Source organism: Gymnodraco acuticeps, unplaced genomic scaffold (genome assembly GCF_902827175.1).
Source record: "Gymnodraco acuticeps unplaced genomic scaffold, fGymAcu1.1, whole genome shotgun sequence".
Classification (NCBI taxonomy): Eukaryota; Metazoa; Chordata; class Actinopteri; order Perciformes; family Bathydraconidae; genus Gymnodraco; species Gymnodraco acuticeps.
Window position 1 is genome coordinate 555533 of NW_022990276.1, and position 23714 is coordinate 579246.

Here is a 23714-nt window from a genome sequence, read left to right on the forward strand (position 1 = left end):
CATTTTTTTTTTGGGAGTGATGCCTAAGTTGATTACATATTATCAAATTGAATAATTCAATGTATATATATACGACAGTGCCATAGCTAAATGTGTTAGGTGACGTCTAAAGGTGTGTTTTGCTCCGCTCACCGGCCCCTCACAGCGGGCAGAGCTGCAGGTGCTGATCTCTCTCTCTCTCGTGTCCGGTTATACTTCACTCGCGTTTATGTCCAAATCCATCAGATCGCTAGTTCTAGCCAATGATATGGCTGCTGCCCCTCCCTACACGCAGATCACGCAGACTCAAACCTCATCTTAGGCCCGAATGTGGCGCAAATGAGCTCCGCAGCCGTTGCGAGGTTCCGGCGCTAACAGTTCATGAGCGTGCACATTTTGACAGGAGAGATTTAGTTTTGCCGCTATTCAACATATTTTAGCAGTCATAGTCCGGTAATTATTTACACTCTAAGAAGAGTCCTACACAACAGACATGGCGTCAAAAAGGAGTAATGTGTGGAAATATTTCGACCAGGTTAGTGAGTGCGGTGTAGAGGTCAGACTATGCCAAATTAAACTTATATATACATGCTATACCCGCAACCTCTGTTCCAGCTGAGAGGGTCTTCTCTAGAGCTGGGCTGATTGTGAATCGCCTCCACACATGAAAGCTGTAGGCCTATAGCCAGTACTCAAGTTGTACAAAAAAATCAGGGGGGATGGTGGATTTTATGGGGACATAATTTGTGCTGATAGCCCGCCGAGGGTGGGAGACCAACCAGCATAAAGATAATTATTATACTCCTAAAACAACATGCATGTTATGGATGTTCAGATACTCCTTTCATTGCTCTTGACCAAGGCACCTCAGAATTAGAGTCGGTCCCCGGGCTGCCATGGCACCACTAACATTTAGGGTCAAATGCAGAGGACAATTAGTGCTAAATCTTTTTTTCACTTTAATTTAAAGGGGGGGAGGGGATACAAAAATGTGGTTATAATGGAAGTCTATGGTACAAATCTTGTAGGTTAACAGTCCCTAATTTATTATTCAGATGGATCAACTGATTATACTAATAATAAAGTCAAAATAGTTTTTAGAATATTGAATTATAGTGTATTTAAAAAAAAAAGCAGTTACTGGTATACGATCAAAACTGGTATCTAAAGGGTTACATTTTTATCGTAATTAATTAAATCATTATGTAAATTAAACACTTCATGAACAATTTGAGGAAACATTTTTGACAAATATTGATCCTTCATTATTTTATTGCAGTTCAAATACAAATATTTTATGTTAACATTCCCAATGGTACTTTTTTTAACAGGGCATTAAGTGCAAATTGAAATTGTTTACAACATGTGAAAATATATTAAAAGATTATACAGATAATACAAAATAGGACCCATGTTGTCAATGGCTGCCTACTCCACTCTCCCCCATCTCATAGAAGTTTCCAAAGATTTACATAATCATGCTTTTTGGTCTAAATTTTTCTGGCTCTTGCTTTCGATTGTTAGCTAAGCAATGGCTTTGAAGCCAAGTCTTGACATATACCTCTGGTCTGAACTTGTTCAGTGGAGGGCCAACACACTTGATGAAAAGCAAGGCTGACATGCTTTTTACCTCTAGGGAGCTTCTAGTTGTGGTTAAAATGTTCATCTGACTAAACCCACGTTCACACTCAGCTGTGGAGATGACCAGAGTGTTCACTGCTTGAAGGAGGGGTTTCAGCTCTTCTGGTGCTGGTGGTATCATTTCATCAACAGTTTTGAGTCTTACCAGCTAGCTAACACGAGAGAAAAACGTAGCAAAACTCCAAACTAAGTTGTTAATGCTGCTTATGTCCATAGATTCCACCTTTGGTGACTAAAGTAGTGAGTAATGACTAAGATGACTGACTCTTGACTTACCTGAAATGTTATTTTTAGTATTTTTAAATATGAAGTCCCTCAGATCGCGTTGTCCTCCTGGTTGCTTGGCCATTGTGATGACCGTTACCTGCGCTTCTGGCATCGATCAAACAGGCGCATCACGGCGCTCTGGCGCCCTCTAGGGCACTCGCATAGCATAGCGTCAGTGACTTGGTAAAAATGTCATTGCATGTGTGCGTGCTCCCTCGCCCACAGTATTTTACTCAAAATGCGCAAAATTAATGTTGAAATAGCAGTAATACCAGTGCCACGTTCATTGATAAAATTACATAAGGGATGGAAAGGGGGAATGGCAGTTTTAGAAGGGGGATGATTTTGACCGTTTTTATTTCAGGGGGGATGCCATCCCCCCTCATCCCCCCTCAACTCGAGTACTGCCTATAGCTGTCAAACTGTGATCACCAGTTCAATACATTTGACAAATTCGACTTGGTTTCTATACTTATTTGAACATGTATTTCTAAAAAATTGTTGAAAAAAAAATTGGGTACAAAAAAAATGTAAAAAAAAAAAATCTGAAAAAAGTTGTGACATTTTTTTTTAATAGGATATGTACATTTCGGTTAACCGGTTAACCGTTTTTTGGGGGGTCGAATATTCGAATATACATTTGCTTTCAAATTCCCATCCCTAGAAAGTACAGGTATTTGGGTTCAACATGTAAGAAGTAGAAAGTACAGGTATTTGAGTTCAACATGTAAGAAGTAGAAAGTACAGGTATTTGTGTTCAACATGTAAGAAGTAGAAAGTTCAGGTATTTGGGTTCAACATGTAAGAAGTAGAAAGTACAGGTATTTGTGTTCAACATGTAAGAAGTAGAAAGTACAGGTATTTGGGTTCAACATGTAAGAAGTAGAAAGTACAGGTATTTGTGTTCAACATGTAAGAAGTAGAAAGTACAGGTATTTGGGTTCAACATGTAAGAAGTAGAAAGTACAGGTATTTGTGTTCAACATGTAAGAAGTAGAAAGTACAGGTATTTGGGTTCAACATGTGAGAAGTAGAAAGTACAGGTATTTGAGTTCAACATGTAAGAAGTAGAAAGTACAGGTATTTGTGTTCAACATGTAAGAAGTAGAAAGTACAGGTATTTGGGTTCAACATGTGAGAAGTAGAAAGTACAGGTATTTGGGTTCAACATGTAAGAAGTAGAAAGTTCAGGTATTTGTGTTCAACATGTAAGAAGTAGAAGGTACAGGTATTTGAGTTCAACATGTAAGAAGTAGAAAGTACAGGTATTTGTGTTCACCATGTAAGAAGTAGAAAGTACAGGTATTTGTGTTCAACATGTAAGAAGTAGAAAGTACAGGTATTTGGGTTCAACATGTGAGAAGTAGAAAGTACAGGTATTTGTGTTCAACATGTAAGAAGTAGAAAGTACAGGTATTTGTGTTCAACATGTAAGAAGTAGAAAGTTCAGGTATTTGTGTTCAACATGTAAGAAGTAGAAAGTTCAGGTATTTGAGTTCAACATGTAAGAAGTAGAAAGTATAGATATTTGTGTTCAACATGTAAGAAGTAGAAAGTACAGGTATTTGTGTTCAACATGTAAGAAGTAGAAAGTTCAGGTATTTGTGTTTAACATGTAAGAAGTAGAAAGTTCAGGTATTTGTGTTCAACATGTAAGAAGTAGAAAGTTCAGGTATTTGAGTTCAACATGTAAGAAGTAGAAAGTATAGATATTTGTGTTCAACATGTAAGAAGTAGAAAGTACAGGTATTTGTGTTCAACATGTAAGAAGTAGAAAGTACAGGTATTTGTGTTCAACATGTAAGAAGTAGAAAGTACAGGTATTTGTGTTCAACATGTAAGAAGTAGAAAGTACAGGTATTTGTGTTCAACATGTAAGAAGTAGAAAGTACAGGTATTTGTGTTCAACATGTAAGAAGTAGAAAGTACAGGCATTTGTGTTCAACATGTAAGAACTAAAAAGTCGTAGTGGAGTAAAGTACTGATATCAGAAAAATGTACTTGAGTACAGTAACAAAGTATTTGTACTCTACTACTCTCTGGTAAAGGTCAAGTCAGGTGTAGAAGTAGAATAGAGGTTTTTAGATCTTCCTGGATCATCCTTTAAGCCCCGCTGTGATTCTACCCCATCAGTCGCTCCAAGGACATCGTGGAGCCTCTGCTGAAGCCTCAGTGGTACGTGAGCTGTGCAGATATGGCTAAGCAGGCCGCAGACTCCGTGAGGGAGGGACGCCTCAAAATCATCCCCGACCACCACCTCAAGACCTGGTTCAACTGGCTGGACAACATCAGGTATTCATCTATGCAACATTTTTCTGTTATTGTTCAGTTTTATTTTTTAGAACTTTTTATTTCTTCCACAAATATATAACATACAAGGAGATGTACATACAAATCACACCCGCCTCAGTTTACAGTCCACTCAAATCTACACGTTATTGCTCACATACTGTACATACATTACCCCTTTCCTTCCAAATTATACATAAATACAGACATTCATTTAAATTCTCTGACCTTTCCCTGGGTAGTCGGTACAGACAGGTATGCTTACAAATCCGAAACAGGTGCTAGTTAAAAATTAAATATAAAAGAAAATAATGATTCTTCAGTTTTATCGCAGTCTGATTTTGGTTCATTCAGTATTTGCTCTTGGCCATTGTACTGAAATCTTGGCAGTTAAGCATTTTAAATCGCAATTTCACACAGGGAATATGCAATTTTCTTTTTAAGGAATCGCATAATAGTGGGACTGCTTCTAATGGTTTCTTTCATTATAAATGCATTCATAAATTATTTTCAGGATTATTCCATAAATATTAAAGTCTGTGAAATGTCAAAAAAGTCATTTCTTCAAAGATATTCTCCAAACCCCTAACATATTTACATTACTCACAGGTAAGACATGCAAAAAGAGCCAATTACTGTTCAACACTTCTAAACTGAGAATGTATAGCAGTGAAACAATTATGAATTGATTATCAAAATAGTTATCTAATAAATGTTCTATCAAATAATCAGTTAATTGATAAAGGGAATACTTTTTGCAGCTAGATATAGATTGAAAAATGTAATAATAACATAATAGATAGATAGATAGATAGATGGATGGATAGATAGATGGATAGATGGATAGATAGATAGATGGATGGATTGATTGATAGATGGATAGATAGAATGATAGATAGATAGATGGATGGATGGATAGATGCATAGATGGATAGATAGATGGATAGATGGATAGATGGATAGATAGATAGATAGATAGATAGATGGATGGATAGATAGATGGATAGATAGATGGATAGATAGATAGATAGATGGATGGATTGATAGATGGATAGATAGAATGATAGATAGATAGATAGATAGTAAGATAGATGGATGGATAGATAGATGGATAGATAGATAGATAGATAGATGGATGGATTAATAGATGGATAGATAGATAGATGGATAGATAGATAGATAGTAAGATAGATAGATAGATAGATAGTAAGATAGATGGATGGATAGATAGATGGATAGATAGATGGATAGATAGATAGATAGATGGATAGATAGATAGATAGATGGATGGATAGATGGATAGATAGATGGCTGGATAGATAGATAGATGGATAGATAGATGGATTTATAGATAGATGGATGGATTGATAGATGGATAGATAGAATGATAGATAGATTGATAGATAGATAGATGGATAGATAGATGGATAGATAGATAGATGGATAGATAGATAGATAGTAAGATAGATAGATAGATAGATAGATAGATAGATAGTAAGATAGATGGATGGATAGATAGATGGATAGATAGATGGATAGATAGATGGATGGATGGATAGATAGAATGATAGATATATTGATAGATAGATAGATGGATGGATAGATAGATTGATTGAGATATCCTCTTCCTCTCAGGGACTGGTGCATCTCTCGGCAGCTGTGGTGGGGTCACCGTATTCCTGCTTACTTCATCACCGTCAACGATCCCTCTGTGAAACCAGGAGAGGTAAGAGCATGTCTGTCACTTTGACAAGGCCTGCATGCTTTCAGATGACAGATAAAAGCTTATTTCCTGTGTCCATTTTCCCTCCAGGACATGGACGGTCATTACTGGATCAGTGGGAGTTCGGAGGAAGTGGTCAGAGAGAAGGCGGCGAAACGCTTCAATGTGTCCGCTGACAAGATCTCCCTCAGACAGGGTGAGACTGAACACTATTTAATTTACTCATTACTTCAATTATTCCAAAGGTTATCTAATCCCTTCATGTGTTGCTACTACACACATTCACCTAATGTGATTAATTCTCGCTCCATATTCATACACATTAGATAACTTTTGGCCCCCGTGTTTCAGATGAGGATGTTCTGGACACTTGGTTCTCATCTGGCATTTTCCCCTTCTCCATCTTTGGATGGCCTAATGAGGTAAAACACTGAGGTCAACCACCCTTACACTGACACAAATGGAAGATTTTGCAGTAGATTGGGAGGATTCTGCAGAGGAAACTACATATATAATAAAGGAAAGGAAATGAGAAGGAAATGCCACCAACCAAATGAATAGGCACCCATCTTAATTAGAGAGTTTCCTTAAAATTCAACTCAATGTTTCTTATATAATGATTTTCACAACGTCACCGTTTGACCTGTCCATAATATGTTTTCCTTGAATACTTAAGATATGTTGTGTCTTTTTATTTTAAGTAAAATCAGTAAGGTGTTGTACAAAACCCCTTAAAATTACCATAAAGAATACACTTTATGAGAGGCTTAAAGAACCAGAAACGGCTACTTAACCTCAAAACAGGTTTTTATTTTGAGGTAAAGGAAATTGTTATAAAAAGAAAGTTTTGTTTTGGGACACAAACAACCCTATGGTCAATTTATTTGATCAGAAGATGTTGCGATATTATACATTTTCTTTATTTGTGGCCAGAGACAGTGTATCTTTCCGTGCTTTTTCAAATCTTTGTTTGGTAACGCTACGTAAAAGGGTTACTTGTCTTTTCTGTCCTTAGCAATCAGTTTGAAATGCTTTTGCAACCGTCTTAAAACAATTCTTAAAGGTGGGGTAGGTAATTTTGGAGAAACCAGCTCGAGTGCGCTAGAATTTGAAAATACACAACCGGAAAAAATCTGCCACTTCCTTACAGAGCCCCTCCTCCAACGCGCACATGACCAATGAAGGCACGAGATAAGTTTGTGCACAGATGGAAGGCTGACAGGCAGGTAGGCCATCCAGTTACTTTAGCCGGGCCGGCTCAGATGATTGGTTGTAATTTTTACAGCGCCACGGCTTCCACTGATGACATTTCTATATGGATTTTTGGTCAAAGCACTTAAGATATTCATTGCTATCGGGATGTTAAGAGCATTCCATGGAATATAACAAGTGTATCTCGAGCCGGTTTCTCAAACTTACCTACCCCACCTTTAACTAAGAATAATAATAGTGTCATCCTTATTAGAAGAACATTAAGGCCTCTGTTCAGATGGCCACTGTCTCTGTAACTATCAAAGTGTAGAATATTACCTTCAAAAAGTTGAGTTTGATGGCTGCCACAACATCAGATTTTCCCTTCATGAATATCATGGCCAAAAGGATGAATTGTGATCCCGCAAACATTGTTCATGTGTGCTCTTTTTTGGCAAATGAATTACACTCAAAATATGTGTCGAAGAGCCTGTAACCATAACTGTGCAAACAAAAAGCACAACTACACTAATGCATGGTGAAAAGGGAACCGGGTGAATTGGGAAACCAAGAAGGCCTAGCATCTGCCATCAATGTCAACTGGAACACAATCATGAGCCGAGAGGAGAGGACAGAGAGTTTCTGATATGAAGACATGAATATTAATTTTTTTTAAATAGCACAATGTTACATTCTCCAATTAGCCCAGGGAAGTAACATTAAAAACAAACCCAGGGTGGGAGAGTAAAAGACAGCACGTAACACACGGCTGTCGTCAATTAGATTAGAACCAATTTTATTTGATTAGATTCAAATGTATTGTCATTGCCCAGGGAACAAATACTAATAAACAAATGCAATTAGCATCTAACCGGAAAGTGCCGTTTGGACAGTTAAAGTAAAATGACTAAATAACACTAATTTGCAAAGTCAGTCACTTGGTATCCAGAGGTTTGTGTGTGTTTGTGTGTTGGAAACATTAAAGTGTGTTTTAACGACCTGTCTTCCTGTAGACCCAGGACCTGAACGTGTTCTACCCCGGCACGCTGCTGGAGACGGGCCACGACATCCTGTTCTTCTGGGTGGCTCGGATGGTGATGATGGGCCTCAAACTGACCGGCAAGCTGCCCTTCACAGAGGTGAGACCCACCAGAACACAACACAACAGGGAGTGATATCACCTGTGGTGCAGTGGGTTGCACGTTGGTGTTCGGATCAGGGGGTCCAGGTTCAAACCCCACTGCAGTCAGCATGTCCTTGTGTCCCTGAGACTCTTCACCCCAAATTGCTCCTGTGGGGATTGCCCACAGTATTGAGTATGTAAGTCGCTTTGGATAAAAGCGTCTAACAAGTAACATGTAATATCAGGGCCTGCAGCAGGACATGACTCAGCAATAATAGTCTGACACAATCACCACATTCAAAACCAGGGGCGGACTGGCCATCGGGACGTTCGGGCGGTACTGAAGTGGGCCGGTCGGACGATGTGGGCCGGCCGGTAACCGGCAGGGCTCGACATTAAATGGCCCGCTGGCCCGGAAGCACTATTTAGACACCCCGGGCCAGCATAACGTACTTTCCACTTGCCCGCTCGGGCCACTAAAAATATTGCTTTTAAAATATTGTCCTGTGGTATTGGTATTTTGACTAGCAATTTAGTTAAACTGTTTCGTTGAGCAACGCTACAATATAGCGTTCCGTGAGTCGCTTGTCGTTGTTGGGTGAAAAGCAAACAGCTGTTTGCTGCGGAGCGCAGCGCGAGCAGGCTCCCGGGAGCGCGCTCCTTCACTACAGACTATCGCGCCACCTAACCATTCACCAAATGTTTTTAATATCAGCAGTAACCGGAAAACTATCTTCAAATAAAAGAAAGTCACCGGAGGAGTTCAAGGAGAGTGACAGGGAGCATGAGAAGAAGAGGGAGAGAAAGTTTCAGCTTGATCGATGGAGTTGGCTTCTAGTGGTGCAGTGACGCGTCCTAAAACCCTTTTATAATCTATCGATTAGATTTATGATTAGAAAATTATAAAAGTAGGGTAGACATGTGGAGATTATCCGGCTGAACAAAACGTGCATTTATCAAACAGGTTTGTTTTCCACAGACCTTATTTCCAGCTATTTTCCAAAACCCTTGTCGAGGGAACCAGCAGCTTACTTCCTGGTTTTAGGACGCGTCACTGCACCTCTATATGATGCCAATATAAACAAGGCCTTCTGTCGGCTCTGTACATCAATGCCGACCTATGCTGACAAGTAAGTGAAGAGTAGACAATATAAAGGTATTGGGGAAATGTCCCAGCAGTTTAGGATAATGAAGGATCTAATCTAATCTATAGCCATTACATTTCTAACTCCTAATGACAGGAAGGCAGAAACTGCATTATACAAATAATAATAGCAGACATTTTTTAACAATGACCACAATATCATTATTTTAATAAACCAAATATGAACAGTTGAGGAAAATGAGGAAGAACTGATGATTCAAATGTTGTAGTACAAGTAGTAATGTAGTTAGTGCATAAATTACTATTGCAACAAATGTGTTAATTTTCTTCATTATTAGTCGATTTTTTTTTTTGGACGAATGCTCCGTGGTTACAATGGTGGGGCCAGTGATAATACAAGTCCACCGGCCCGGAGGTAGACATGATCTACCGCTAGTAAATTGTCTAACCCCTGTCGACAATTTACTAGCGGTATTTACTTGCGGTACCGCGGTGGGCCGGCGGTACCGAAGTGGGCCGGTCGAGAGTCCCGGGCTGATTTGTAGTCCCAGTCCGCCCCTGTTCAAGACCCTCCTCAAAACCCACCTGTTCAGATCAGCCTACTCACTGTAGTGCTCCTTATCATCTGTCTCCCCTGAATAACCTGTCCCTATCATTTGTGTCCACTTTAATTGTCTTCTCCATGATGGTATGTTTGTGTTTTTATCATGTTCAGTTGCTTTTACCTCTTAGAATATTTAACAAATTGTACGGTGTCGTGAAAGGCGTCTTAAATAAAATGTATTATTATTTGTATTATTATTAATAATGCTTTTGCTTCAGGTTTATCTGCATGCGGTGGTGAGGGACGCCCACGGGAGGAAGATGAGCAAATCTCTGGGCAACGTCATCGACCCTCTGGACGTCATCACAGGGATCTCCCTCGAGGTAAAGACTTTGTTTCATGTTCAAATATGTGCATAGTCTCGTCCATCCGGGGTGTCTTACACAGTCACCATACTCCCCCGAGGCTCGCTGTGTTATGTAAGCTTTATTAAGCACCCTTTCTGCTCCCAACGAGCTTTAATTGAGGCCATCAATCTCTCCCCGGAAACTGCTCAGCCAGACGCAGCCGTCCTGTCCTCTAGAGGCCACTGAAGGACTTGTGTTAAACTACATTGTACCCCTAAGAATAAGAACCATTTAACCGTCATTTGCTGCCTATTAAAACACACAGCTGTTTTTTTTCTTCATTCTCAATATGAGCTTTTCAATGATGATTTATGTCAGGGATCACCAACTACATTTGTCCAAGGGCCAAAATGTATCCAATATCACTTCTAGGCTACCGCAGCTGCTGCCTCTCTGTTGGACTCTGTTGGGGGGGGGGGGTGCATGTACTGTGAAGTCGCCGGAGCCTCGCTCGCAGCGGGGCTACTGCTGCGGAGGGCATAAAGCAGACTCTTCACGCTAACAAAGGATCACTTCATCTTCAGGGAATGGAAGACTACGCAGTACGCAGGCTACTGTCCCACAGCTGCTGCCTCTCTGTTGGACTCCGGTACTGCACATTACTCACGAGACGTTGTATAAAAAAAAAAACCGAGTGGGGGGGCGAACGCACTAACCACTCCGCCAACGCCACAGTCACCCCCGTCGCGCGTGCCGGATGTGGCCCGCGGGCCGCCAGTTGATGGTCACTGATTTATGTAATGGAAATGTTGGCAAAAGAGGTTTTTGTAACCTTTAAGAAATCCTGAATTATTACGATCCTTGAGAAACAGATGTTTTTAGGTTTAGGATGAAGTGTTTTTTTAACACTGTAAGATAAGGGTCCATGAGGTTATTAAGTTTGCCTCTTTAAAAAAAATCCCTGTCTTTCGTTTCAGTGTTTGATAGTGGGTATCTAATCCAGGGGGTGTTTTGTGACATGCATGTATTTTGTAGATGCTCTATTTCTAACTCTTAAAAAAGGCGTATGTTACTCAATATTCATTCTCAAAACGTTAAGATGATAATTATATGAAGACCAGTCTGCTCTGATTGGTTAGCTAGCCGGCTCTGTTGGGATTGGTCTACCGCTTATGGCGCGTTTCCACTGCAGCGGGTAGCTCGCTTTAAGCGTGCCGAGCCGTGCGGGGCCCGTTTTTGGTTGCACTTCCACTTGGCCTAGTTTTGGCCCGGGGCTACTTTTTCACCTTTTTTCTGGCCCGACTAAAATCGTGGTTCTAGAGCCAGGAACAACCAGGCTGAGTATGCTAAACTAGTGAGAGAATCGCTGGCAAGGGGGCTACAACTACAACAAGATGAACATATTTGACCGTGATTTAATTGTAATACACGTTTCAAAATGATGCCGAAGTAACAACATACTGATACCGGTTAGTAAAAACCATGAATTAACGCTTTAACAAGTCTGCAGACAGACGGCAGGCGACAAACCTTTTAAAATGCGTGTTTTCTAAATGGAGCTTGGCTAAGCTAACGTTATATATGCTCCGACCGTCCACACTCACAACAACGGCCTACAGACATAAATAAACCAGCGACTGTATTCGCCATGACACAGGCAGTCTGTGGTTTGTACTTGTTTAACTTCTGTCTAGTTTCTGAACAGATATGAAGAGCTATGAGCTCTGAGTGCTAAGAGCTAACGGCTGTGTTGTTTTTCTGGGGCTCTCATTGAAGATGACGTCACGGCTCCGCCTACACTGCGTTACTATAGTAACTACCCCAGTTCCTAAACTCTAATGGAAGTGCAGCATTAAAGTGAGCCGGGCCTAATAAGGCCTAACCAAACCGAGCGAGGCCGAGCGAGGCCTGCAGTGGAAACGCGCCATTAGAGATGTCCCGCCCCTTAGCCTTACAATGTGTTGGAGCGCTAGCCAATAGAAGCACGAGTTGTATATAGTCTTGTCACTATGTTACGGAAGTAAACAAAGGAGTCCAATGCAATGTCAGACAGGGGGGGAGTGCGTGGGAGAGAAACTCCCTCTGGAGGTAACACAGGGATGTTAGCCTTTGCAGACCTTTTAGATGCACTAAAACCTGTATAACACAGTACAGCAGCGGTTCCCAACCTGTGGGCCGCCAAATAATTAGCAAAACATGATTTGTTTGGAAACATTTTCATTATTAAGATTTTTTTTTATTTGAACCTCCTTTCTCTTTCTCGATCCTCCTTAGCAACGGACATTACAGTCCTTGACAGCGGTCTGTTCTCCTGGATTAACATGTCACATGTTCTGAATTGACCAATCAGAACTTTATTTAGCCTCCGTAATGTTTATGGTTGAATGTGGGCCGCGAAAAAATTTTTTTGATTCTTACGTGGGCCCTGAGTTGAAAAGGTTGGGAACCGCTGCACTATCGGAAAGGGAAAACCCCTAAATGCATATTTTAGTGCCCCTTTTTTTAAAGTTGCAACGTCACATCCTCTCCCCCTCTAGGGTCTCCATGCCCTGTTTACGGACAGCAACTTGGACCCAGTGGAGGTGGCGAAGGCGAAGCAGGGCCAGACGTCGGACTACCCTAACGGCATCCCAGAGTGCGGCACGGACGCTCTGCGCTTCGCCCTGTGCGCCTACACCAGCCAAGGTTAACTCAACTTTCTCTTTCTCACTTTCTCCCGTGGTATGCCGGAGCTTAGCCTTGACTACATCAAATATATCAAAACAGTGAATAAACAGTGGGTAGAAGATCAGCTGTTACAAAATATACACAGAAGTAATCCTTTAATCCTTTTTGTGTGTGTCTCTCAGGTAGGGATATCAACCTGGATGTCAACCGCATCCTGGGCTACCGTCACTTCTGCAACAAACTGTGGAACGCTGTGAAGTTTGCCATGAAGACGCTCGGAGAAAACTTTGTGCCGTCAGAGAAAGCCCAGGTGAGAAGATCAAGGACACGGAGAACATAAACAAACACTCATCCAAACCTATTCATATTCAGCTACTGACACATTTTGACCAAGTACTATCTGTGTCTGGGGGTTTCTCTTACCGTTATGCTTTGTATTCATGAACTGTTGATATTTGGGAGGTAACCCTTGAATCCTTCCCTCTGTTTTGTCCTTTCCTCAACCTCCTCAGTTGTGTGGAGAGGAGAGTGTGTCAGACAGGTGGATTTTGTCTCGCCTCAGTGCTGCTGTCGCTCTCTGCGATGCCGGCTTCAAGGCCTACGAGTTCCCCACCATCACCACCGCCATCTACAACTTCTGGCTGTATGAGCTCTGTGACGTCTACCTGGTGAGAAACCCTGTGACATTCATCTTAAACAGCATCTTAAATGTCATATAATCATGTAAAAGAGAAACAGATAAATGATTCATGGACAAAGTTTGTCTTTGGTTACATTTAATAAAGTAATAAAGTGAAATCGATCTCAAATGCAGGAACAGAGCTACTTCATCCTCTCAGGATAAAATGGCTTTGCACCCAGAACACAGCTTACAGTCACACTCTGATGTAGAGCAAAGAACTGCTCCCACCCATCAATTCTCTTAAGCATTATCTAAACATCCCCTCCATTAAACCATAAAACCCAATTCCCCCTTCTACACTTCCTTTGCCCTCCTGAACTGTAAATCATTAACATGTGTCGTGGCTTCCTTCCTTGCTTTTCTTTCAACCCACTAGACGCCTCAAACAGACATCTTTCCTTTACTTACAGTTGAAGAGTTGCTTGACCTCTGATGGTTAGATGATGTTATGCGATGTGTTTGCTCAAAATAAAATAACTTTTACACATGCAACAAAGAAAAGAGGTCTTTACAATAGTCAAGACAAATAGGCAAAGCTCAAATAACAAACAAATAGGGTATGCTTTCTGTCGTGATAAGGCTTATATAACTTCATAACTTAAAGGATAACTGGACGGTTAAAAACTGTTCCTCGACGGCGTCTTTCTAGCAGGTCGCCCATCACTGTCACTTTAGAGCAGGGGCCGTGGGAATTGTAGTCTTTTATAGTGTGTTGACTACAGACGTCACAATTAGGTGTGACAAAATACTGGCTCTAACAATATGTCTCTGTCAAACACATACAGGACTAAAAATACAATCAGATTATAAGAATATATGTTTTAAATGATTATATGATCATTTGAAATGACAAATGTGCCCCCTCCCTCTCTGTCTGTGCTGCAGGAGAGTGTGAAGCCGGTGCTGAGCAGAGCGGAGGAGGACAGCAGCAGCCAGAGGCAGGCGCTGGTGTGCAGACAGACGCTCTACACCTGTCTGGACGTCGGTCTGCGGCTCCTGTCTCCCATCATGCCATTCGTCGGCGAGGAGCTCTACCAGAGGTTACCACGACGACGACCTCAGAGTGACCCCCCCAGCATCACCGTCACTTTGTACCCCGATTCAGAGGAGGTGAGGGTGGTTAAGAACGAATTGATGTATAAACACAGCGACAATGGGTCATTGGAAGTGTGTGGATTTTAGCGGGGAGAAAGTCAAAGCCTTATTGTTTTGGAAAATCACATAAATAGACCATGGGAATTAAAAGCACTTGAGTTGACTTTTTGTGAGATTCTTTTAAAGCCTGCTACTTACCATTATAAAGAAGACCAAGTGTTGTAATATTACTGTACCTACTTAACTATCCTGTGCTAGGTCTTTGAATGTGTGGTGAATTGGGGCTGAATGTCATTGAATTTGATGTTTTAGAAGGTGTAGATACTCTGTATAAATGACTGTACGATATTTATTATTTGAATTAGGACTGCTTCGATTACCTTGGTTGCTGATTGGCTGATGGTTACACAAGACAAAACATCGTTACGACATCATAAAGTGACCACAATCTGATCAGTTCATTTTCAGACAGGTTTTTATAGAAATGGATCAGGACAAAAAGAGAGAGAATCTTTGTTCCTGAAACTTTCAGAGTCTCTTTACACAGAGGGGACACATGTTGATGTAGAAGAGACATGAAGAAGAGGGGACACATGTTGATGTAGAGGAGACATGAAGAAGAAGGGACACATGTTGATGTAGAGGAGACATGAAGAAGAGAGGACACATGTTGATGTAGAGGAGACATGAAGAAGAAGGGGACACATGTTGATGTAGAAGAGACATGAAGAAGAGGGGACACAGGTTGATGTAGAAGAGACATGAAGAAGAGGGGACACATGTTGATGTAGAGGAGACATGAAGAAGAAGGGACACATGTTGATGTAGAGGAGACATGAAGAAGAGGGGACACATGTTGATGTAGAAGAGACATGAAGAAGAGGGACACATGTTGATGTAGAAGAGACATGAAGAAGAGGGGACACATGTTGATGTAAAGAGACATGAAGAAGAGGGGACACATGTTGATGTAGAAGAGACATGAAGAAGAGGGGACACATGTTGATGTAAGAAGAGACATGAAGAAGAGGGGACCACATGTCGATGTAAGAAGAGACATGAAGAAGAGGGGACACATGTCGATGTAGAAGAGACATGAAGAAGAGGGGGACACATTCGATGTAGAAGAGACATGAAGAAGAGGGGACACATGTCGATGTAGAAGAGACATGAGAAGAGGGGACACATGTTCGATGTAGAAGAGACATGAGAAGAGGGGACACAGTGTTGATGTAGAAGAGACATGGAGAAGAGGGGAACACATGTTGATGTAGAAGAGACATGGAGAAGAGGGGACACATGTTGATGTAGAAGAGACATGAAGAAGAGGGGACACAATGTTGATGTAGAAGGAGACATGAAGAAGAGGGGGACACATGTTGATGTAGAAGAGACATGAAGAAGAGGGGACATGTTGATGTAGAAGAGACATGAAGAAGAGGGGACACATGTTGATGTAGAAGAGACATGAAGAAGAGGGACACATGTTGATGTAGAAGAGACATGAAGAAGAGGGGACACATGTTGATGTAGAAGAGACATGAAGAAGAGGGGACACATGTGTGTAGAAGAGACATGAAGAAGAGGGGACCATGTTGATGTAGAGAGACATGAAGAAGAGGGGACACTGTGATGTAGAAGAGACATGAAGAAGAGGGGACACATGTTGATGTAGAAGAGACATGAAGAAGAGGGGACACATGTTGATGTAGAAGAGACATGAAGAAGAGGGGACACATGTTGATGTAGAAGAGACATGAAGAAGAGGGGACACATGTTGATGTAGAAGAGACATGAAGAAGAGGGGACACATGTTGATGTAGAAGAGACATGGAGAAGAGGGGACACATGTTGATTGTAGAAGAGACATGGAGAAGAGGGGACAATGTTGATGTAGAAGAGACATGGAAGAAGAGGGGACACATGTTGATGTAGAAGAGACATGAAGAAGAGGGGAACCATGTTGATGTAGAAGAGACATGAAGAAGAGGGGACACATGTTGATGTAGAAGAGACATGAAGAAGAGGGGACACATGTTGATGTAGAAGAGACATGAAGAAGAGGGGACACATGTTGATGTAGAAGAGACATGAAGAAGAGGGGACACATGTTGATGTAAGAGAAGAGACATGAAGAAGAGGGGGACACATGTTGATGGTAGAAGAGACATGAAGAAGAGGGGACACATGTTGATGTAGAAGAGACATGAAGAAGAGGGGACACATGTTGATGTAGAGAGACATGAAGAAGAGGGGACACATGTTGATGTAGAAGAGACATGAAGAAGAGGGGACACATGTTGATGTAGAAGGAGACATGAAGAAGAGGGGACACATGGTTGATGTAGAAGAGACATGAAGAAGAGGGGACACATGTTGATGTAGAAGAGAACATGAAGAAGAGGGGACACATGTTGATGTAGAAGAGACATGAAGAAGAGGGGACACATGTTGATGTAGAAGAGACATGAAGAAGAGGGGACACATGTTGATGTAGAAGAGACATGAAGAAGAGGGGACACATTGGATGTAGAAGAGACATGAAGAAGAGGGGACACATGTTGATGTAGAAGAGACATGAAGAAGAGGGGACACATGTGATGTAGAAGAGACATGAAGAAGAGGGGACACATGTTGATGTGAAGAGACATGAAAGAAGAGGGGACACATGTTTGATGTAGAAGAGACATGGAAGAAGAGGGGACACATGTTGATGTAGAAGAGACATGAAGAAGAGGGGACACATGTTGATGTAGAAGAGACATGAAGAAGAGGGGACACTGTTGATGTAGAAGAGACATGAAGAAGAGGGGACACATGTTGATGTAGAAGAGACATGAAGAAGAGGGGACACATGTTGATGTAGAGGAGACATGAAGAAGAGGGGACACATGTGATGTAGAGGAGACATGAAGAAGAGGGGACACATGTTGATGTAGAAGAGACATGAAGAAGAGGGGACACATGTTGATGTAGAAGAGACATGAAGAAGAGGGGACACATGTTGATGTAGAAGAGACATGAAGAAGAGGGGACCATGTTGATGTAGAGGAGACAATGAAGAGAGGGGGACACATGTTGATGTAGAAGAGACACTGAAGAAGAGGGGACACATGTTGATGTGGAAGAGACATGAAGAAGAGGGGACACATGTTGATGGTGGAAGAGACATGAGAAGAGGGACACATGTTGATGTTAGAAAGGAGACATGAAGAAGAGGGGACACATGTTGATGTAGAAGAGACATGAAGAAGAGGGGACACATGTTGATGTAGAAGAGACATGGAGAAGAGGGGACACATGTTGATGTAGAAGAGACATGAAGAGAGGGGACACATGTTGAGGTGAAGAGACATGAAGAAGAGGGGACACCATGTTGAGATGTAGAGAGGACATGAAGAAGAGGGACACAGTTGATGGTAGAAGAGACATGAAGAAGAGGGGACACATGTTGATGTAGAGAGACATGAAGAAGAGGGGACACATGTTGATGTAGAGGAGACATGAAGAAGAAGAGGGGACACCATGTTGATGTAGAAGAGACATGAAGAAGAGGGGACACCTGTTGATGTAGAGGAGACATGAAGAAGAGGGGACACATGTTGATGTAGAAGGAGACATGAAGAAGAGGGGACACATGTTGATGTAGAAGAGACATGGAGAAGAGGGGACACATGTTGATGTAGGAAGAGACATGAAGAAGAGGGGACACATGTTGATGTAGGAAGAGACATGAAGAAGAGGGGACACATGTTGATGTAGAAGAGACATGAATAAGAGGGGACACATGTTGATGTAGAAGAGACATGGAGAAGAGGGGACACATGTTGATGTAGAAGAGACATGGAAGAAGAGGGGACACATGTTGATGTAGAAGAGACATGAAGAAGAGGGACACATGTTGATGTAGAAGAGACATGAAGAAGAGGGGACACATGTTGATGTAGAAGAGACATGAAGAAGAGGGGACACATGTTGATGTAGAAGAGACATGAAGAAGAGGGGACACTGTTGATGTAGAAGAGACCATGAAGAAGAGGGGACACATGTTGATGTAGAAGAGACATGAAGAAGAGGGGACACATGTTGATGTAGAAGGAGACATGAAGAAGAGGGGACACATGTTGATGTAGAAGAGACATGAAGAAGAGGGGACACATGTTGATGTAGAGAGACATGAAGAAGAGGGGACACATGTTGATGTTAGAAGAGACATGAAGAAGAGGGGACACATGTTGATGTAGAAGAGACATGAAGAAGAAGGGGACACATGTTGATGTAAGAGACATGAAGAAGAGGGGACACATGTTGATGTAGAAGGACATGAAGAAGAGGGGACACATGTTGATGTAGAAGAGACATGAGAAGAGGGACACATGTTGATGTAGAAGAGACATGAAGAAGAGGGGACACATGTTGATGTAGAAGAGACATGAAGAAGAGGGGACACATGTTGATGTAGAAGAGACATGAAGAAGAGGGGACACATGTTGATGTAGAAGAGACATGGAGAAGAGGGGACCATGTTGATGTAGAAGAGACATGAGAAGAGGGGACACATGTTGATGTGGAAGAGACTGAAGAAGAGAGAGGGGACACATGTTGATGTAGAAGAGACATGAAGAAGGGGACACATGTTGATGTAGAAGAGACATGAAGAAGAGAGGGGACACATGTTGATGTGATGTAGAAGAGACATGAAGAAGAGGGGACACATGTTGATGTAGAAGAGACATGAAGAAGAGGGGACACATGTTGATGTAGAAGAGACATGAAGAAGAGGGACACATGTTGATGTAGAAGAGACATGAAGAAGAGGGGACACATGTTGATGTAGAGAGACATGAAGAAGAGGGGACACATGTTGATGTAGAAGAGACATGAAGAAGAGGGGACACATGTTGATGTAGAAGAGACATGAAGAAGAGGGGACACATGTTGATGTGGAAGAGACATGAAGAAGAGGGGACACATGTTGATGTGAAGAGACATGAAGAAGAGGGGACATGTTGATGTAGAAGAGACATGAAGAAGAGGGGACACATGTTGATGTGAAAGACATGAGAAAGAGAGGACACATGTTGATGTAGAAGAGACATGAAGAAGAGGGGACACATGTCGATTGTAGAAGAGACATGAAGAAGAGGGGACACATGTCGATGTAGAAGAGACATGAAGAAGAGGGGACACATGTCGATGTAGAAGAGACATGAAGAAGAGGGGACACATGGTGATGTAGAAGAGACATGAAGAAGAGGGGACACATGTTGATGTAGAAGAGACGTGATGTACGAAGAAGAGGGACACATGTGATGTAGAAGAGACGTGAAGAAGAGGGGACACATGTTGATGTAGAAGAAGACGTGAAGAGAGGGGACACTGTTGATGTAGAAGAGACGTGAGAAGAGGGACCATGTTGATGTAGAAGAGACATGAAGAAGAGGGGACACATGTTGATGTAGAAGAGACATGAAGAGAGGGGACACATGTTGATGTAGAAGAGACCTGAAGAAGAGGGGACACATGTTGATGTAGAAGAGACATGAAGAAGAGGGGACACATGGTGATGTAGAAGAGACATGAAGAAGAGGGGACACATGTTGATGTAGAAGAGACATGAAGAAGAGGGGACACATGTTGATGTAGAAGAGACGTGAAGAAGAGGGGACACATGTTGATGTAGAAGAGACGTGAAGAAGAGGGGACACATGTTGATGTAGAAGAGACGTGAAGAAGAGGGGACACATGTTGATGTAGAAGAGACATGAAGAAGAGGGGACACATGTTGATGTAGAAGAGACATGAAGAAGAGGGGACACATGTTGATGTAGAAGAGACATGAAGAAGAGAGGACACATGTTGATGTAGAAGAGACAAGAAGTGGATTTTGCACAATAGGTGACCTTTAAATAGAAAAACCTTGGTCAGAACTGCAGATTTCTATTGATCAAGTTGCAGTTCCAGACATTGAGAGAGTTGTCACTTATTTGAAGTGATGGTCACTGGAAATGATCTTTTTTAGTGTTCTCCTTCTGTCTTAGTGATGAATGTGTGTTTTTGTGATTTGTAGTTCTGCTGGCACAGTGAGGAGGTCGACCGCGACATGGAGTTCGTGATGACCGTGATCAAAACCATCCGCTCACTGAGGGCCGACTACAACCTGACCAAGACCAGAGCCGACTGTAAGCTCTCACACACTCACACACTCAATCATTCAATCATTCAATCATTCAATCACTCGCACCCTTTCCTGATGAAAAGTGGAGAAAATGACATTAATTCAAGTACTGTACCTAAATATAGGTTTTAGGCACTTTACTTATACTTAAATACTTCCACTTCACTGATTCTCAGAGGCAATTATTATACTCTTTTACAAATGATGTATTTCTTACTTTGACATATGAGGCCTTGTAATGTATAAAATTACAGAGCACTTTATACAGTAGAGAAATGCAAATTGTGCTCCATCCTGGATTACAATATGAACTGCTGCAAACGCATTCATATATAGTGTTAACTATCTACTACAAAGGAGTTTACTTTTTAGATATAAAAGTAAATCTTGCTGAAAAAACTTCTGTGCAGTTACTGAAGTAAAGTTTGAAGGCAGGACTTTAATTGATATATATAATTTCTTTTGGATTGTATTTACGTTGTTGTTTTGCTTTTTTATGTAAGGAGTATTTGCACCACTGCTGAATATAATTGTCAAAAGAGAAAAATACCTCGGTTGACAAACATCCTTATGCCATTGTGTATAAACAATGATTGTGTTTCCTTTCACACTTTTGTTTAAATCCTTAATGTCTCTTGTCGACAAGTTATTAGAACCAGGATGCTTTATTTATCCTGGGGGAAAATGTGGTTTTGTGACATTTGCTAAAATCAAATACAAATGTGTATAAAAACACAAGAACTTAAAGTAAAAATTAGCACACTGTACACAATATACAACTGTAATTATTTTTAAATATGTATATTGCAATATATACTGTCGTGTAATGTACTGTATTTGTATAAATGAAAAGATAATTGCTCAAAATCACGATGCCTAAATCAAATCAAATCAAGTTTTATTTGTAGAGCACATTTAAAAACGATTTTGGTCGAGCCAAAGTAATGTACATGTAATTTAAACACATAAAAACACATTACATCACAATAAATCACAACAGATAAAAACAACACATGGAACAGTCAGGAGTCGTAACCCCACTCTAACTAGAAGGCCAGAGAGAAGTAGTGTGTCTTCAGTGTGGATTTAAAAGCCCCTCGGGTCTGGGCCGACCTCACATGGAGGGGAAGAGTGTTCCAGAGCCTGGGGCCAGCTGCTGCGAAGGCTCGGTGCCCTCGGGTTTTGAGCCTGGTCTTAGGCACTACCAGCAGCAGCTGGTCAGCAGATCTTAAAGCTCTGGCTGGGGTGTAGCGCTGGAGTTCAGCTATATAGGCCGGAGCCAGCCCATTTAGGGCTTTAAATACAAATAAAAGGATTTTAAAATCAATTCTGAACCGGACTGGAAGCCAGTGTAGTGAAGGCCTAAACTTCCCTTCCTCTCCTTTTATCCAAGGCTTTTATTGTCATGTGTATATAGCTACAGTGTAGTTATGGCAACGAAAATCTTAGGTCACAGGCTCACCAGATAATTGCTCAAACGTACAGTATAATAATGCCTAAACAAACATATTTCCCTCTCCTCCAGGCTATCTGCACTGCATCGACTCGGCGACGGCCTCCCTGCTGCAGAGGCACAGTCTGCAGATCCAGACGCTGTCCTACTCTCAGGCCGTCCTCCCGCTGACCTCAGACCAGCCCGTCCCAGCAGGCTGCGCCGTGGCCATCGCCTCTGACAGATGTACCGTCAACCTCATGCTCAAGGTGAGTCGTCTGTGCAGTTGTGATTGGTTTCTCCCGTCTCTCTTCACCGGACGTGTAAATACATTAGCTCTGGTGAAGCCTCTCAGACACGTGTTGATGCATCATGATGTTAACCATGTAATATGTATTCTTAAAGTCGCAAACATTTAAATTCACTGGTTCTGTTTTGACTAGTTGCTGTACATGACTGCTTAAGTATTATATACAGGGCTGCACATAACTGGTGCGCAGGTGCGCATGCGCACCTCCGCCAAAAAAAGAGGAAAAAAACATTTTGACCGTTGGTGCTCATCCTAATTTTTGGCCTTGATGTAACAATATTCATAATTAAGTAAATGTAACACCCTTTTCACCCCGGTTACACGTTTCATTTGCCCTGTATGATGGGCGCTGTAAGTGATGAAAATGGGGGATGTTGGCTTATCTGGCGCTCACAGCTCCAGTCAGACTGAGAGGCTGATAACTACAGCTCAGTGAGGTAAAGGACTCTGAGTGTTTAGATAGTTCACTTTAGTCTAAGTTCAAACAGTTTGGTCACAATTTATTTAAACACATATTTCCAAGGCACTCCTTTATAATTATTGGGATAAACAGGTTTGATAAAAAAATGCATAAATAAATGTTAAGGTAAAATAAGTTACATTAATTTGTTATTGGCTATGGGTTATTGGTTCTGTTCACATACTTATTTGATTACATCCACTTGTCTAAGATGACAACAGAGACTTTCGACCCAAACCCAGCTGTTGACTTGTGGATGCAAGCAGCTAATCACAGACTCAACCAGAGAGAAAGAAGTAGGCCTACATCATCAGCTACCATGTCTGACAGAGAGGAAGACAGTGAGGAGAACAGTCAGGAGGGTAGTGATGACAGCTTGTAGGATTACTGGTCGTGCTAATGTTGTCTTGTGTTCACCTCTGCACGTGTGTTCTGTGTTCACCTCTGTGTGTTCAGTGCCGTGTGTCTGGCAAATAAAGATCCCCTCAAAAGTTAGTTTATTTCATTTTAAGGATGAGCACCAAGCAACATCTCCAGGTGCTCCTTTGAGAACCAGGGCAAAAAAGTTATGTGCACCCCTGATTATATATTCCTATCTAACATATTTATATTTTATAATAAAGCTGTATTTGTATAGCACTTTTGATACACTAGGTGTAGCTCAAAGTGCTTTAACAACAT

General features: G+C 41.5%; 1 protein-coding gene across 1 annotated transcript in view; it reads left to right on the plus strand.

Moving 5' to 3' along the window:
* vars1 (valyl-tRNA synthetase 1) overlaps positions 1-23714 on the plus strand; it is a 37591-nt gene that overhangs the window by 12932 nt on the left and 945 nt on the right. The window contains 12 exon segments of the mRNA XM_034221600.1: positions 4021-4179; positions 5812-5902; positions 5990-6095; positions 6251-6321; positions 8104-8229; positions 10141-10245; positions 12747-12894; positions 13059-13186; positions 13389-13544; positions 14444-14668; positions 20724-20835; positions 22357-22532. Coding sequence (XP_034077491.1) covers positions 4021-4179; positions 5812-5902; positions 5990-6095; positions 6251-6321; positions 8104-8229; positions 10141-10245; positions 12747-12894; positions 13059-13186; positions 13389-13544; positions 14444-14668; positions 20724-20835; positions 22357-22532 — 1603 coding nt within the window.